This window comes from Rhincodon typus, chromosome 18 (assembly GCF_021869965.1).
Source record: "Rhincodon typus isolate 14 chromosome 18, sRhiTyp1.1, whole genome shotgun sequence".
Lineage (NCBI taxonomy): Eukaryota > Metazoa > Chordata > Chondrichthyes > Orectolobiformes > Rhincodontidae > Rhincodon > Rhincodon typus.
The window spans coordinates 378,857-394,829 of NC_063349.1; the positions used below are offsets into that span (position 1 = coordinate 378,857).

The 15,973-nt window shown below is 40.1% G+C and overlaps 1 protein-coding gene across 1 annotated transcript in view; it reads right to left on the bottom strand.

Annotated features, from left to right (window-relative positions):
* Nucleotides 1–1,581: 1,581 nt before the first annotated feature.
* The window catches only part of kdm5a (lysine (K)-specific demethylase 5A), a 197,881-nt gene continuing 183,489 nt past the window's right edge, over nucleotides 1,582–15,973 (bottom strand). Inside the window, exons 25-27 of the mRNA XM_048607799.1 lie at nucleotides 7,548–7,768; nucleotides 6,266–6,664; nucleotides 1,582–3,879 (exon numbers count right to left, since the gene is read on the bottom strand). Coding sequence (XP_048463756.1) covers nucleotides 3,673–3,879; nucleotides 6,266–6,664; nucleotides 7,548–7,768 — 827 coding nt within the window. The 3' untranslated portion in view covers nucleotides 1,582–3,672. The remainder of the gene's footprint in view (nucleotides 3,880–6,265; nucleotides 6,665–7,547; nucleotides 7,769–15,973) is intronic.

The window sequence follows — 15,973 nt, forward strand, 5'->3', positions numbered from 1 at the left end:
CTACCCTTTCTCTACTCTGCCTGTGGTCACCTATGCCCTTTCTGCCTATTCAGTCTTCACCTGCGGCATAGCCTCACAGAACATGCATCCATATCGTAGATGCTCCACAGGGAGTTCATCCACAGCTCCAGCTCCGAAGTGTGGTTCTCCAGTAGCTGCAGCTGGACACACTTACTGCACATCTGGCCACCAAGAACAATGGAAGCTTCCATATAGTACAAGAGGAGTATATCACTGGGGCAAGTTCTGCTGCCATGACTTCCTTGAAGCCCCTTAGATATTCACTTTCTAAGAAAACAATTAATTATGTATACACAAGAATATTAACTTCCCTTATGCTACATTACTTACATCAGTTTATAATACCAACCCTGATTTTCACTTATTCCTGTTGTTTCTCAGATAATCCCTTATTCAAAATTGAATACTTTTAAAAATCAAGAACCAAATCAACACACCACTTTCTTGTGATGCCACTGTTTTGATTTGTTTTTCCAATCAGCAAACCACTGAAGATGCGATTTTTAAATTAGGACTCCCTCTTCTCAGCTCAGCTGAAGATCAACAATGCAGCATTACAAATTTAAAAACTTTTATAGCTCAGTAGTACAGTCCCTACTTTGACATAGGAGGCCTGGGTTCAAGCCCCATCTGTTCCAGAGATATGTAATAACATCTCAGAACAGGTTAATTAGAAAATATCTATGGCTGTACAAACTATGAACCAAACAAAAAGTAAAAAGCTCTAAAGCCTTAAAACCTTTTTCCTCTTACAGGGTAGTGAAGAAGACATTTGCCTTTTCTGGTCAGTGCACTGAGTATAGGGGTTGAGAGGTCATGCATGTTGTGGTTGTACAGGACATTGGTTAGGCCACTTTTGGAACGCTGCATGCAATTCTGGTCACCCTTCTATAGGAAAGATGTTGTGAAACTTGAAAGGGTTCAGGAAAGATTTACAAAGATGTTGCCAGGGTTGGAAGGTTTGGAGAGGCTGAATAGGCTGGGACTATTTTCCCTGGAGCATCACAGGCTGAGGGGTGACCTTATAGAGGTTTGTAAAATAATGAATGGCACAGATAGGGTGAATAGACGAGGTCTTTTCCCCAAGATGGGGAGGAGTCCAAAACTAAAGGGCATGGGTTTAAGGTGAGAGGGGAAAGATTTAAAAGGGGTCTAAGGGACAACCTTTTCACGCAGTGGGTGGTGTGTCTATGGAATGAGCTGCCAGAGGAAGTGGTGGAGGCTGGTACAATTATACCATGTAAAAGACATCTGTATGGGTATAGGATTAGAAAGGGTTTAGATGGATTTGGACCAAATGCTGACAATGGGACTAGATTTATTTAGGATATCTGGTTGGCATGGACAAGTTGGACCAAAGGGTCTGTTTCCATGCTGGACAGCTCTATGACTCTTCCCCTCTGCACCAAATTCCCAGAGTGCTCGAACTTCCCCAAAACAAACAAACACTCATGCTGTGCTTCACTCCAGATGGGTTCTCTCCCACCTGCTCATACGAAGCTTATTGATCCCATGCTTTCAACAGTCCCACTCTTTAAGTCAAACCGAGATAAGATGAGATGACTCTCACAGATTAAACTTTAATCATAATCACACCAATTTAAGCCCTATTCAGGCTTCAGGTGATTGACTGATAACTGAAAATTATTGCTAGCGCCCCTGATATTTGCGTCCTTGCCTCAGAAAATCAACTTTATACAAGAAAATTAGAAGTTTGGAAATGGTTGGAAAATTCATAAAACCAACAGTATCAACAAAAATCAACAGAACGCATAACACATTCAGAAAATGAACTTCGCAACAGAAAATGAAAGGTTTGCACAAAAGCTATGGAAAGCACTGGCACAATCATAAAACCAAAAATGCAAACCAACAATTCAATTTTTCCTTGGCCCCAGGAGTGGTGCCTGAGGATTGGAGGACAGTTGATGCGGCTGTGGGGTTTAAGCCAAAGGACTGAACTGAAGCTTTATCACAGATCAAACTCTGAAATCAGCACTGTACATGATAGAGTTTAATAGTGTTTAGATCTGTGCATTTCCTTGGGCACAGTAGTGTTGGCACTACGTATTCCTAAATGTGGTCATGCCAGCACTGTGCACTTGCCACAGTTTCTACCTAACCTGCTTAGGATTTCCAACATTTTCTGCTTTTTATTTCAGACCTCAAGCATCTGCCGCACTTTTGTTTTTGTATTCCATGTTGTATATTCCTCATGCTAAACATACAAGCTATAGTGCTACTGGCTGGGGTCAAATGAGCTGATGTTCAATAAGGATTGCAAAATGGGAAAATGTGCAGCACCTGGAAGGACAAGGTACATTATCACAACTATTAATACGATGGAACAATGGAGAAAACTGGGATAGGAATTAATGAGGAAGTAATGACAGATGAAATTCCAGGCCAACAGAGTAATAGGAGACTCAGTGTCAGTGTGTACGCTGGATATGCCTGGCTGAATGGTTCAAAATGTGATGTGCACTCCGTTTCACGGCACATGTAAATACAAGTCACAACAAAACAGGAAATGCACTATTTGTTAGAGTGACTGCATTGTTTGTAACTTGCAACAAGCAATTTTCTCCTCGGACACAGGAAAAGACATTACATCCTAATACATATACATAGATGAAAAATTCCACCTCTCAAACAAGTTTATGAAAAAAACAGAAAATGATAAATAAAACAAATGTTTTACCAAAAAGTCTAAACAACCTAGTATCTTACAGCAAAACCTACATAAATACATAAAATTACTGGGCACCTAGGAAGAATGTGTTCCCGTTTGTTTAGTTGGGTCCCAAGGCATAATTGGTTCATGTATTCTGCTAAATGCAATTCCATCTAAGCACTCTGTTCTGAGGTATTGTTGCTCAATGAGAGCGCTTTGTACATGTACAGCATTTGAAAGTATATAGTCAGCCAGATTACAACTTGTTTTCTCCAAGACGGTTCAGGAAACACATTAACACTTGGTTTAAAAAAAAACTGCCAACCCTTGCCCATCCTCACACATATTTTTAAACTAAAGGCCATCTTTAAATCTTATCAGAATATGCCTAATGTAAAAAAAAACAAAAAGTCCAATTTAAAACTGACTAAACAGGCTCCAAATCATTAAAATTACTTTCAAAAAGATGTGAAAGATTAAATACTTAACTTTTAGAAGTAATGATGTTCTTGTCCTCTTGCGAAACAGCTGAACAGCTATATGTTCCCCAAGGGAGTTTTGTTGTGGAAACTTGCTTCTGCCTCCCCACTTAAGTATCCTCCTCTTAGTTTCTCTCCTGAAGCACCTTGCTCCCTTTCCATTTCCACTCCCAAGCTCCACGTCTAGCAGTGTGCCATGCGTTTCCAGTACCTGCTGTTGCCCCTCCCCTGCCACTATCCTTGTTGTATTGCCTCCTGTCCCACTACACCTGCTGCAACAAATAGGAGGGGCTCACTCTTACACAGACAATGGAGATTAGAACTGACTCTACCTTCACTTTCTTATAATGCTAATCTTTAACCATATACTTCACATCGGTCCTTAACATTGTGGGTGCATGGCATTTATGGCAGAATGTGGTGCTCATCAGCTATGTCCAGGGTCCTGTTTGAAGCCAACAACTTGACAGTACTTCCATAAAAGTCATTATGAAGAAACTAGCTGCTATCCTTCGAGTCCTCCAGGAAGGATGTGGCAGTGTAGATTCCAGGCGGGCCCTGGCCAGCTGCTCGGGTGTCAGGGGCTCCTTGCCTGGTGCATGCAGTACAAATGTAATCCTCATTCTCTGCCATCTCAGAAGAGACACCCACGCAGACCTGGTGGAACCATTCATCACAGCCTCCATCGCACTGCACCCAATCAACCTGCAGCACACAAACCCAGCAAGTGTTATTCACAACTGAAAAGATTGGACTAACCAGCAATTTCAATAGGAAGCAGGAGAATGATTGGAATGTAGGCTATTTACAAATCAAACAGAGAATACTGATGGCACTCAGACAGCATCCATACAGATAGAAAAAAATTATGTCACAGGTTTGTGACCCTTCACTAGAACTCCAGCTGCACATTTTTTATTTTTATTTCAGACTTCCAGCAATCACAGTATTAAGCGCTTGTTTGAAGATCATATTACACAGAATGAAACTGTTTAAAAATTAAGAGTACTCATAGCAAATCTAACATGATCTCATAGATAAAAAGAACTTTTATAACTGTTGAAAAATAGGTTTCAGCAAAGGCACCGGGAATCTGGTGCATTGTTTAAAAAAGGGCTTCACCTTCATCTTAGATGTCGAGCAATTACGAGTTGGATCAGGGATGGAAGCTGAGAGCAACAGGAGGAAGAGACAGTGACAGTGGGTGGGTAGCTTTGAGGAACAGAAAAAAATGAGGGAGAGGTCAAGCTTTAACAGGGAGGGACGGAGATGTCTTTTATGTGAACTGGGTTGGGGACTGTGGAAGAATGAAGCTGCTTGAATTAGATGACTGTCAGAGGATGAGTATAGTCTGATCATTCATAAATATGGCGAGCCTCTCTCGCTATTGCAAAAGTGCAGGCCCAGAAGTGGAAGTCCCGTCTCCTCGAACACAGCACTTTCCATTTTTGCAGGATGAGGCAGATTCTAAGTTGCATCTGTTCGAGCGCAGCTACCTCAGGCTGATCTGATTTTCACAAGTGTGATGTCTAAAACACCTTGACAGGATAATTATAGAATCTTAAGAGTTCAGAAGGACGCTATTCAGCCTGTCATGTCTGCACCGGCTTCTGAAAGAGGAGTCTAAAGTTGCTGGCATTTCTTGGAGAGAGGCTGAGATACCCCTTTGTCTACAGCCCTGCATCATCATCTTGGAGGAGCCCTTTGAGATGGTTGAACGTAGATGTATTTTCATACAGGTAATTGAGCGATCAATGAGTATTGCCAAGATATTTGGAACTGTTCCCCTTCAAATATGTTTTTAAAAATGACTGGAGTGCTAAATAATGCTTAGTTCTCTATCTGTTGACATAAATCAACATTTCAGATTTTAATTCAGAATTAGTGCTGCAAGATTGACTTCATAACTGTTCATTATCACAAAACTGTTCTTACAAAACATTGAACATTACAGCACAGCAGCAGGCCTGTTAGCCAATGTCTGCGCTGACCATGATACCATTCTAAATTAATCCCACTTGCCTGCACATATAGTCTGGACCTCTCTATTCCCTACCTAATCATGTGCCTGTCTAAAAGACTCTTAATGTACAGTTTCACTCATGGCTGCAAGTGATAATAGACACTTTGAAGTGAAACTATGAATTCTAAATAAAAACCAAAAAGAACCACAGGTGCTGTAAATTAGAAACAAAAGCAGAAATTCCTGGAAAAGCTTACCAGGTCTGGGCTTGTTTCTCAACAGATGCTGCCATACCTGCTGAGCTTTTCTAGCAATTTCTATGAATTCTAATGCTTGTTTTCATAATGAATTATAGATAATGTGTGAGTTTTGAATTAATGAGTTTTTAAATAGTGTAGTTATTAATATTAAGAAATTTTAGAATTATTTCATTTCAGTAAGGCTCCCTAACAAACCATACTGGCTCAGTTGGCATGGTAGGTGTAAGAGTAAAAGGTAATGGGGCAAAAGTTGGCATGGAGGGTTTGAGAAGCAAAGGGTGTGTGTGGCGAGGCATAATTTGGCATGGATGAGGCACGGGAAATGTCCTTTAGGGCCTTTGAGGTTCAGAGAGTGTGAAGGTTCAAGAGCTGTTTGTTTTTTTTTGTTTTTATTTCATATCTTTGACAAAGTGGCAGTGCACCAAGGTAAGCCTTCTTGCCTAGTCTACCACCTCACCCAGCAGTCACTGTTTCCAGGATTGCCTACAACAACCCCTGGACCCCATCTCATCAGAATGAAAATCCAACATTCCAGAGGGTCCCCAACTCTGAGTCAAGAGACCCAGGTTCATGTCCCACCAGCTCCTGTAATAACATCTTGGAACAGGTTGATTAAGATACAGAAAATATTTGTATGTATTACACTAGATCTTAAATATATAAAATTCACATGACTAACAAACATCCTGTTTTGAATTGTAAAGGCAACAAATAGGAGTAACATCCCGATAACATGTAATAAGAGAAATATTGACAATTTTGTCATTACTGGAAGTGTGACATAATTTATACAAACAAATAAGCTAAGGGAGATTAAACTGTGATATGATTCACTCCTGAAGCTACAACAGGATAACCACAAACCAACCTCTTCTCCACAGGGTCGCTGACAGTTCAATGCAGCACAAACAGCATTTTCATCCTCAGAGTCCTCTGCTGCAGACCAATCCTCCCGAGCTGGTAAAATCACTTTCTTTTCTTTCTTCTTTTCCAACAGTTTCTCCACACACTCTTTGGATTTCTCTTTTTTCTTCTTCTCTTTCTCCTTTTCTTCTTTTCCCACTTTCTTCCCTAGTTTGCTCTGTTCTTTCATTTTTTCAGGGGTCAATTTCAGCTTTTTCTTTTTGGGCTTGTCAAATTTTCTCAGTTCTTTTAACTTCTTGCCATCCCCCAAGAACAACTCAGCCTTTTCTAGTTTTCGCTTTCGCTTTTTATCAGAAGGATCTTTGACTTTAATTCGGATGGATTTCTCCTCTGGGCCATCATCCTGAATACACAAGTTATCAAAAGAAGTTAGAAAAAGCAATTCTGGCATCATGAAACTCAAAAATAGGGAAACTGAATGTAAAGTAAGTCAGGAGCAGAAAAATATCACAGCATCACAAGACTTCTTTATTATCAGCCTTTCCATTTCATCTCCAGCTCGAAAGTATTCCAGGGATGAGGAACTTCAGTTATAGATTAAAGAAACTTGGATTGTTTGTTTGCAGAACAGAAAGATGAGAGGAGACAGCAGGTATTCAAATCAAATGGGGTCTGGAAAGAGTGGAAAGGGAGAAATCATTCCAATTTACAGAAAGTTGGAGAACCACAGGGCACAGATTAAAGGCAATGGCAACATGAGGAAAAGCTTTTGCATGCAGCAACTGGTTAAGATCGGAAATATTCTGCCTGAAAATGTGGTGGAGACAGGTTCAATTGTGGCACTCAAGGGTACATATGTGAATAGAAACAATTTGTGGGTTAACGTGACACAATGAGCTGAATGGCCTCCAGTTGCACTGTAACTATTTTACTAAATCTTCCAATCTGTAATAAGCTTGTACATGTGTTGCTTTGCCCTGTTAGTACATTAGTTTGTTGTTCATTCTGTCATAACTTGTTCCAAACTCTAAGTGGATGGAAAATGTTTAACGATATTTCTTCTTTTTCTTTAAACATAGTTTTGAATTCCTGATAGTTGGAAGCCTCTCAATGAAGTTCCCCATTAATCGAATCAACTTGGACTATTTTCTTCTGCTACAGTTTTCAGAAGTTTGGCAAGGAAGAAATTTATTACTACAGCGCTAAGATAAAGGTCTACACATCCTCAACTGAAAGAGAGCTAGAAAGGAAAGCAAGGGAATCAGGAAATGGAATTTAGGAAGTACCTCCAATATATGTAGAAATCTATCCTCAGCAGGAAGGTGTGTTGCCTGCAGTATTCTCCAAATGTGCTGCGTTTCATCTAGGGTTACTTCCAAAAGGTCTCCCACCATCATCAGCTCTTCCAGCTGAACTTTTGCATTGTGTGACAGCTCAAGAACTGGGGGCTCCAAACTACGTGGCACCAATGGCGTCTTACGTGGTTGTTTCCGTGGAGTTCCAGTTCCTGAAACAATACATTGGTGACATAAAAACCCAAAGAACTGCAGATGCTGTAAATCAGGAACAAAAACAGAAATTGCTGGAAAAGCTTAGCAGTCTGGCAGCATCTGTGAAGAAAAAGATCAGAGTTAACGTTTCAGGTCCAGTGACCCTTCCTTGGAACTCTGATTTCTTCTTTACAGATGCTGCCAGACCTGCTGAGTTTTTCTAGCAACTTCTGCATTGGTGACATAAAATGGTTAAAGTGAGCAACATGAATTATCCTAACATTGCTTGAGATACTAATAATGCAAAGGATAGAGAGGGGGCAAGGGGTTTCTAAAGAATGCCCGGGAGAATTATCTGGATTTTATACATTGTGTCTAATGAGAATAGAGGTATTGCTGAATTTTGGACTGGGGGATCAGGTGGGCGAAGCAGATCAAGCGTCAGCAAGGACCATTGTGCAGAGTCGTTGGGTTTGGGTAGGGGGAGGTCAATTTCAATGCAATGAATCTGGATGTGGTCCAGGTAAAATTAGAATCAAATGAATCTTAGGTAAAACTGTAATTAATCAATGGGCTCCCTTCGAGGAGATAGTTCATGACTAGGTTTTCCACTGTTTCGGAAGAAGAATAGGGCAAGTCAAGGCAGAATTCCCTGGATGGGTGAGATGCAAAGATGAAGCAAATAAAGAGTGTCTGACACTTGTAATCAACCTGACAATGAGAACCAGGCTGAATAAAATTCAGGAGGCAAGTGGAGAAAGAAATAACAGCAGACAAGTGAGTGTATGAAAAAGGTCTGACAGCTAACCTAAAAAGGAACATAAATGTCAATGGTATATAAATAATCAAAGTACTGTTGAAATTGAAAGTTTGTCAGAGCTTTTCATCTTCCATTGATCAGGACCATTTGCAAGAATATAAATTTAAGGGGAAAATGAAAATTTATACCATATGAGAGTAGTGTGCTGATCGGTTGTCAAATAGTCTCTGATTAGTGGTGTTGCTGCTATGGAGAATTTGTCAGTTAATGATGATTGACAGTTAATTCTCAAGCCTTTCTTAAATTTTAAGGCAGACATGTTGATTGCTCAAGGATCACCTTGCTCTGAGAAATCAACCAACCAGAAACTGGCTGAGATCTATAACATACAGCATAAATACATAGTAAACAGGTAGTGAAAGGAGGGTTGAAGACTACGGGTTGAGGACATGAATGGAGACAGATAGAAATGCACTTTGCATTTGTCTTTACCCAAAAGAGAAGATTCTGCAAAGTCATACAGGCACTCCTTAGTGTTACCACACAGGGTGCAGAAGTGAATCAGATCATACTTTGATACACCATTTACAATACTACACTTTGTATATATGGGAACCAAGAATGCAGGGATATTCTATCAGGGTTGTGGCTATGATCATAGCGACGGAATGATTCATTGAAGTCAAACATAAAGGAGAGCAAGAGTAGCCCGTTAACAGCCATACAGCCTGTTAAGTTTGCTCCAGTATTTGGTATGATTCATGGTTGATGTTTGGCATCACTTGATAGAACAGCATTAACTTTGTGGACCATGTGAACCCTGCTACTTCTCAGTTAATTGCACTTGATGGAGATTAAGGTTAAGGAGACTGCCATTCCAGCATGGAGCTCAAGTAAACACTGTTTAACAGTGAGGGGACCATCAAAGCATATACCATTGTCTCACAACACAGAAGGCTGCCAGAGGCCAAAACATAAAGGACAAAATTGAGACATACAACAGAGCTTTCAAGGGAAGTAAGGGTGAAAATGTCGAGGCGATAATCTTTCAGTCTGCCTTCAATACAGGACTGGCATCAGAGAACTGCAAATATTACACGCTTGTTCCAAATGGGAATGAAAATAAACCCAGCATCTTACAGGGCAAACAATTTAACTTCAGTGGCAGGAAGGTGCTTAGTAACAACATTACAAGACAAAATTAACAGTTACTTCAAAATATGTACACTGGAAAACCAGCATTGATTTAGGAAAGATAAATCGTGCTTAACTATTTGGATTGAGCTTTTCACAAAGTGAAAGATGATGAGGGCATTGTCTTTGATGTGGCATACGAATAGCATTAGATGAAATGCCACATTGCAGGCTTGTTAGAAAAGTTGAAGCCCAGAGAAGGGAAGTTGAAGGGACAATGGCAGCATGTTTACAAAGCTGGCTGAGTGACAGAAAACTGTCAGAACTGAAGCTCTCCAGGGATCGGTACTAGGACCACACCATTTCAAAATCCATATTAATACGTTGATTTGGGTGCTCAGGGCACAATTCCAAAATTTGCAATCGACACTGATGAGAAGTGTGATTTATGTATGTATTACTATCATTTCGAAAGATTTGATTTCAAACTATTAGCAACTGGGAGGTGAGTATGTTTCATAATAATTTAAGAGAAAAGCAACCAAGGTCAGAAGATGCTTTCTGAAGTGCAACCTACTTCAATTTTTGCCAAAGTAGGTGAGTGCAAGTCCCCAGCAGCGTTAGTGGAAGATTATTCAGAATCGGTGCTGTTAAGGCTCTTTTCAGCCCATCAAGTCTGAACCACCAAAAACACACCACCACCTACACTAGTCCTACTTATCTGCTCTAGGCCCATAGCCTTGAATGTTATGACACTTAAGTGCTCATCCATTTTTAAAGGTTGTGAAGCTTCCCGCTTCAATTACACTCCCAGGCAGTGCATTCCAGATTCCTACCATCCTCAGGGTAGAAAAGTTTTCCCTCAAATTCCCTCTAAACATTGTGCCTTTCACTTTAAAATTATGCCCTCTTGTTGCTGGCCCTTTAACTAAGGAGACTAAGCTGCTTTCTATTCACCTTGTCCATGCTCCCAATCCCAACAATCAACCAAAACCTAATCCAGCCTCCAATTCGGTGATACTGTGGATTTACAGCAGGGAGCATAAACACTGAAAGGCATCAGTTTATTTTTTGCTAACAATAGTCAAAAGATTTACTTTAGCTTAGAAAGACCCTTAGAAACCTTCAAAGCTTTTGGGACAGTTTTGGAGGAGACCTAATTATCACAACCAAGTCTAGTTTCTCTCCTAGTAAGGTGTACAGGACAATTCAGCTCTTACCTTGGAGTTAGAGGTTATCTTGTGAAATGACAAAACTGGGAGTACTGGATAGAAATCAGAAAGTATTAAATGATTGAGAAAGTCTAAGCTTTCAATTTTGATAGTATTCACATCAAAAAACTTCACTGCTCATAGAGCAGACATGGAGAGAAGCAGTTAATTTGAACCAAGAGATTTGATATAAAAGAGCAACTTCTCTGGAATAACTCACTTAAGTGATGAGGTTGGGGAATAGATGACTTTGTTTTGTGGCAAGTTCTAAGATCATTCAAGCTGTGCTCTATGTTTTGATATTTAAATATATCATTTTATTTTTTTCTTTTGTGTGATAAACTTCTGTTTTATTATTCAAGAAAATCTACAGCCGTGTGTGCATATGTTTCAGTGAATGACAAGTATATTAAATAAAACAGAATGATCTATTCAGGCCAGATTTCATTCTAGGATCAGAATTGTCCAATAGTATCAGCTAAGATCATAACATAAATATTGAAATATACACAAGGAAGATGGTGATAGATGGTGATAGGGCAGACAGGCTGGTAGAATGAGCAGACAAAATCTAATGCAGGAAAGTTGGCAAAACAGGGAAAACAAATTTTAAAAAAAAACTGACTACAATTCTAAAGGGGGTGCAGGATGACATTTGAATAGAATTGGAATAACGTGAACATACAAACAAGGAACAAGAGGGGACCTCCACCATGCAATAAGATCATGGTTGATCTGATTTTAAGCTCAGCTCGACATTCCTGAGCATCCCCTTGGTAATCAAGAAGATACTTGCCACAGCCTTAAAAACATTTAAAAATATTCTGCATCCACTGCCTTTTGAACTAGGGAATTCCAAATGAACACAACCCTCAGGAAAAAAAAGTTTCCTTATCACGGTCTTAAATGGCTGACTGCTTATTTTTAATCTATGTCCACTAGTTCTAGATTCTCCCACAAGAGGAAAAATCCTTTCCTAATCCACCCAAGACCCCTTAGGATCTTTTGTGTTTCAATTAGGTCACCTTTGACTCTTCTATACACCAGAGGATACAGATCCAGTCCGTCTAGCCTTTTCTCGTAAGGCAATCCACTCATTCTATCACATCCAGTAAACCTCCTCTGAACAGTTTCCAATGCATCAACATCCTGCTGTAAACACAGCGACCAGTAACTGTACACACTGCCCCAAAATGCAGTCTCACCAATGCCTTATATAACTGAAGAATAATCTTTCTAGTCATGCATTCAATTCCCTTTGCAATGAAACAGAACATTGTGTTAGCTTAACTGATTACTTGCTGTAAGAATAGGCAACACCACCTCCACCATGATAATACTCAACACCGGCACCCTGCAAGGCTGCATATTCAGCCCCCTACCGTAGTCCTTATATGCTCACGACTGTGTAGCCAAAATCCACCCCAACTCCATTTATAACTTTGCTGATAACACCACCGTTGTAGGTCAAACAACGGCGAGACAGAGTATGGAAAAGAGATTGAGTGCTTAGCAGTATAGTGTAACAATCTCCCCATCAACATCAGAAAAACAAAGGAACTGGTCATGGACTTCAGGAAACAGAGTGGAGAGCATGCCCCTGTCTACATTAGTGGTGTTGAGGTAGAGATAGTTGAGAGCATCAAATTCCTGGTAGTGATGATCACTAACAATCTGTCTACCCATGACGACACGATGGTTAAGAAAGCACAACAATGCCTCTACTTCCTTAGGAGGTTAAGGAAATTCAGCATGACCATAAAGACTCTTACCAATCTTTACAGATGCACTACAGAAAGCATCACAGCCCGGTACGGCAACTGCTCTTGATTGGTGAATCCCAATTTTGACCTTACGATGGACAGAAGGTTATGGATGAAGTAGCTGAAGATTTTCCAGCCTAGATCACTACACTGAGGCATTCATGCAGAGACATTCTGGAGCTGAAATAATTGACCACTAACAACCACAACCATCTTTATCTGTGTTAAGTAGGACTCCAACCAGCAGAGAGAGTTTTCTCTCCCCCAGATTACCACCTCCCCGACTTTTTGCTACAGCTCCCTTATGCTATATTCCATCAAATGCTGTCATCATATCAAGAGCAGTCATGTTCACCTCTGGAGTTCAGCTCATTTGTGTATGTTTGAACCAAGGCTGTAAATGAAGTGAGGCCCCAAGTCGATCCCAAAATGAGTAGGTTATGGCTGAGTAAGTGCCGCTTGATAGTACTGTTGACAATTCCTTGCATCACTTTGCTGCTGATAACAGCAACTTCTCCATTATTTCCAGACTGTGTCCACTTGCTTTCCTACTTCTCTTTGTATCATCAAACTTGGCTATAACATAGCCATTGCCTTCATCCAAGTCATTCATATAGTTCAGAAACACAAAAGGGACCAGCACTGCTCCTAGTTACAGTTGCCAATGTGAAAATGACCAATTTGTCCAACTGTTTCCCATTAGTTAACCAAAGCTTCAAATATGAATATGCAAAATCACAGCTCTACCAGTAAGAATTAATGATAGAAGTATTATAGTTTTGCTGGGAAGGGGATGAAAAGGATGTTGGCTGTTTAAATATACAATTAGCTGAGAGACAGAAGCAGAAAGCAGCAGTGAATGATTTTTTAGACTGCAGGGAACGGATTTGGTGTACTCTGGTTGTCTGTTTTGGGACAACTGCTCTTTCTAATGCAAATAAATGACCTAGAGACTTTGGGATACAAAGGATAATTTCAAAGTTTGCCAATGAATACACAAACGTAATGAAACGTAATAAAGACAGCAGACTTCAGAAAGACATGGACTGATGAAATGGGTAGATACATGGCAGATAGAATTTAATGTCAAAACATGTGAAGTGTGACGATGCTGTCATAGGTGTGATGCAACTGGTCAAACCACTCGGCTTTAAGCAAAGCAAAAGGTTAAAAAGGTTATTTTGTCCTTTGTATTTTTGAAGAGAGGTTGTAAAGGCAGACGTGTCGAAGAGCCTAGGGAGTAACAGTTAACAATGGAAGGGGAGTGGGCAGTTCTCCCAGGTCAGATTTTTTCTAGTTTTTTTTAAGCTGTAGCAGTCGCAAGATGTTTCCAGTACCAGAAGTGCTGCAAGCTTCAGGTAAAAGATTCTTCTGACATTCTGTCTGAAAACTCTCTCTGTTGTTCCATCCTGCCTGTAAGAATCTGTTTGAAATTTGCCTTTTTGCCAAGGGGTGTGTTTATGCGATGTTACTACATTGGAACAATTAATTAGTTAAGTTGCTGTACCGGGTCGGTTAGGTTTTCCAACAGTTAAGTCACTCTAAATTCCGCTTCCTTTCGTTCGGGTTTCAACTGTAGTGTTTAAACAAACTTTGCCTTGCTTAAAGCCGAGTGGTTTGACCAGTTGCATCACTCCTGAAACACCCACTTCACACCTGCCTTTAAAATAAGAAAAAATTAGGGTCTAGGCTGCCTTCTTAAAATATTTTGAGGGGGTCTGCTCTGGTCCATAACATAAGTGATGCATTTTAGGAGGAAAAATGAAGACAGCGTATATAAACTAAATAAACCAAGAGATTGCAAAAATAGAAGGACCTGGGGTTCACATATACAAAAATACTGGAAGATGGCAGGGCAGGTTGAGAAAGCAGTTAAAAAACACGCACAATCTTAAGTTTATAAATAGAGGCATAAAATACAAAAGAAAAGAAATCATAAAATTAAAATCACTGATTGTATTTCCATTGAGGCATCCAACTTTTGGGCAATAACAATGGAAATCAAGATCTTGGAATGAATATTAAAATGGTACTACAGACGAGGGAATTAAGGGACTTGAGAAGCTGAGACTGTTCTCCTTGGAGAGAGAGATTAAAGGGAGATCTAATAAAGGTGTTCAAAATGATGAGGGACTTGAAACAGGATAACAGAAATTGTTTAACTGGCAGAAGGAACAATGATCAAAGACTATTTAAATTGACAGAAGAGGCATGAAGTAGCAAGTGGCAGGGTGGATTGGAGGAAGGAAAAAGGAACATTTTATTTTATGCTAGTTTATATGATTTTGAACATGCTGCCAGAATGGTGGTAGAAGGATACTCAACACCACCCATAAAGAGGTGCTGAGTTATTGTAGATTGTCTGGGCACTACATTTTGGGAAGGATATCTTGGCTTTGGAAGTATTACTTCAGTTTATCAGAATTAAAAGATAGACTTCCACAAATCAGTGCTGGTTAAGGGGTGATTTATTTGGAGATTTAAAAAGAGAAACAGAATGACAAGAGAGGATAGAGAAAACCTGGACAGGAAAGGCACAGTTTAAAAGTTTGAGGCAGTCAATCCAGGAGCAAAATTAGGCAACATTTCTGCATACTAAGCACAGCACAAGTTCAAACCTCTTGTGCAAATAGCTACCAATGCTCAATCAATTATAACATTTTAAATCAGAGACTAATAAGGTGCTTGCCGTCAAGAAACATTAAAGAATATGGTGGTGGAAGGGTGTGTGAAGTTATGTTGCGAAGTGGGGCAGAGTACTTGTGGAACAAAAACAAAGTTGCTGGAAAAGCTCAGCAGGTCTGGCAGCATCTGTGGAGGAGAAAACAGAGTTAACGTTTCGGGTCCGATGACCCTTCCTCAGAGTACTTGTGGATTGGGAGGCAGAAAGGTGAATTTGGTGTTTGTAAAATGCTGGTGGGGGGTGGCGGGAGCAGGGAGAGAATTGAGTAGTTCTTTTAAAACATCAGGTGATTTTTCTAGGCTTAGAGATTTAAAATTGATGTCTGTGAGAAGCAGCTTGAAAGCTTGCAAGTACACAGAGTTCCCAAATTGAAACATTTGTGTTGTAAGACTGTACAGTTAGCAGGCCAAGCAAGAGTTTTTAACCAAGACAACAAGCTTTTGAGTTCAGCCAACCAATTTGAACCAGGCACTGAGATACCAAAAACCTATTAAATTTAAACCTGAATCAGGAGATAGTAGGAACTGCAGATGCTGGAGAATACGAGACAACAAGGTGCAGGGCTGGATGAACACAGCAGGCCAAGCAACATCATAGGAGCAGAAAGGCTGACGTTTCGGGCCTAGACCCTTCTTCAGAAAAGGGGGAGGGGAAGGGGGTTCTGAAATAAA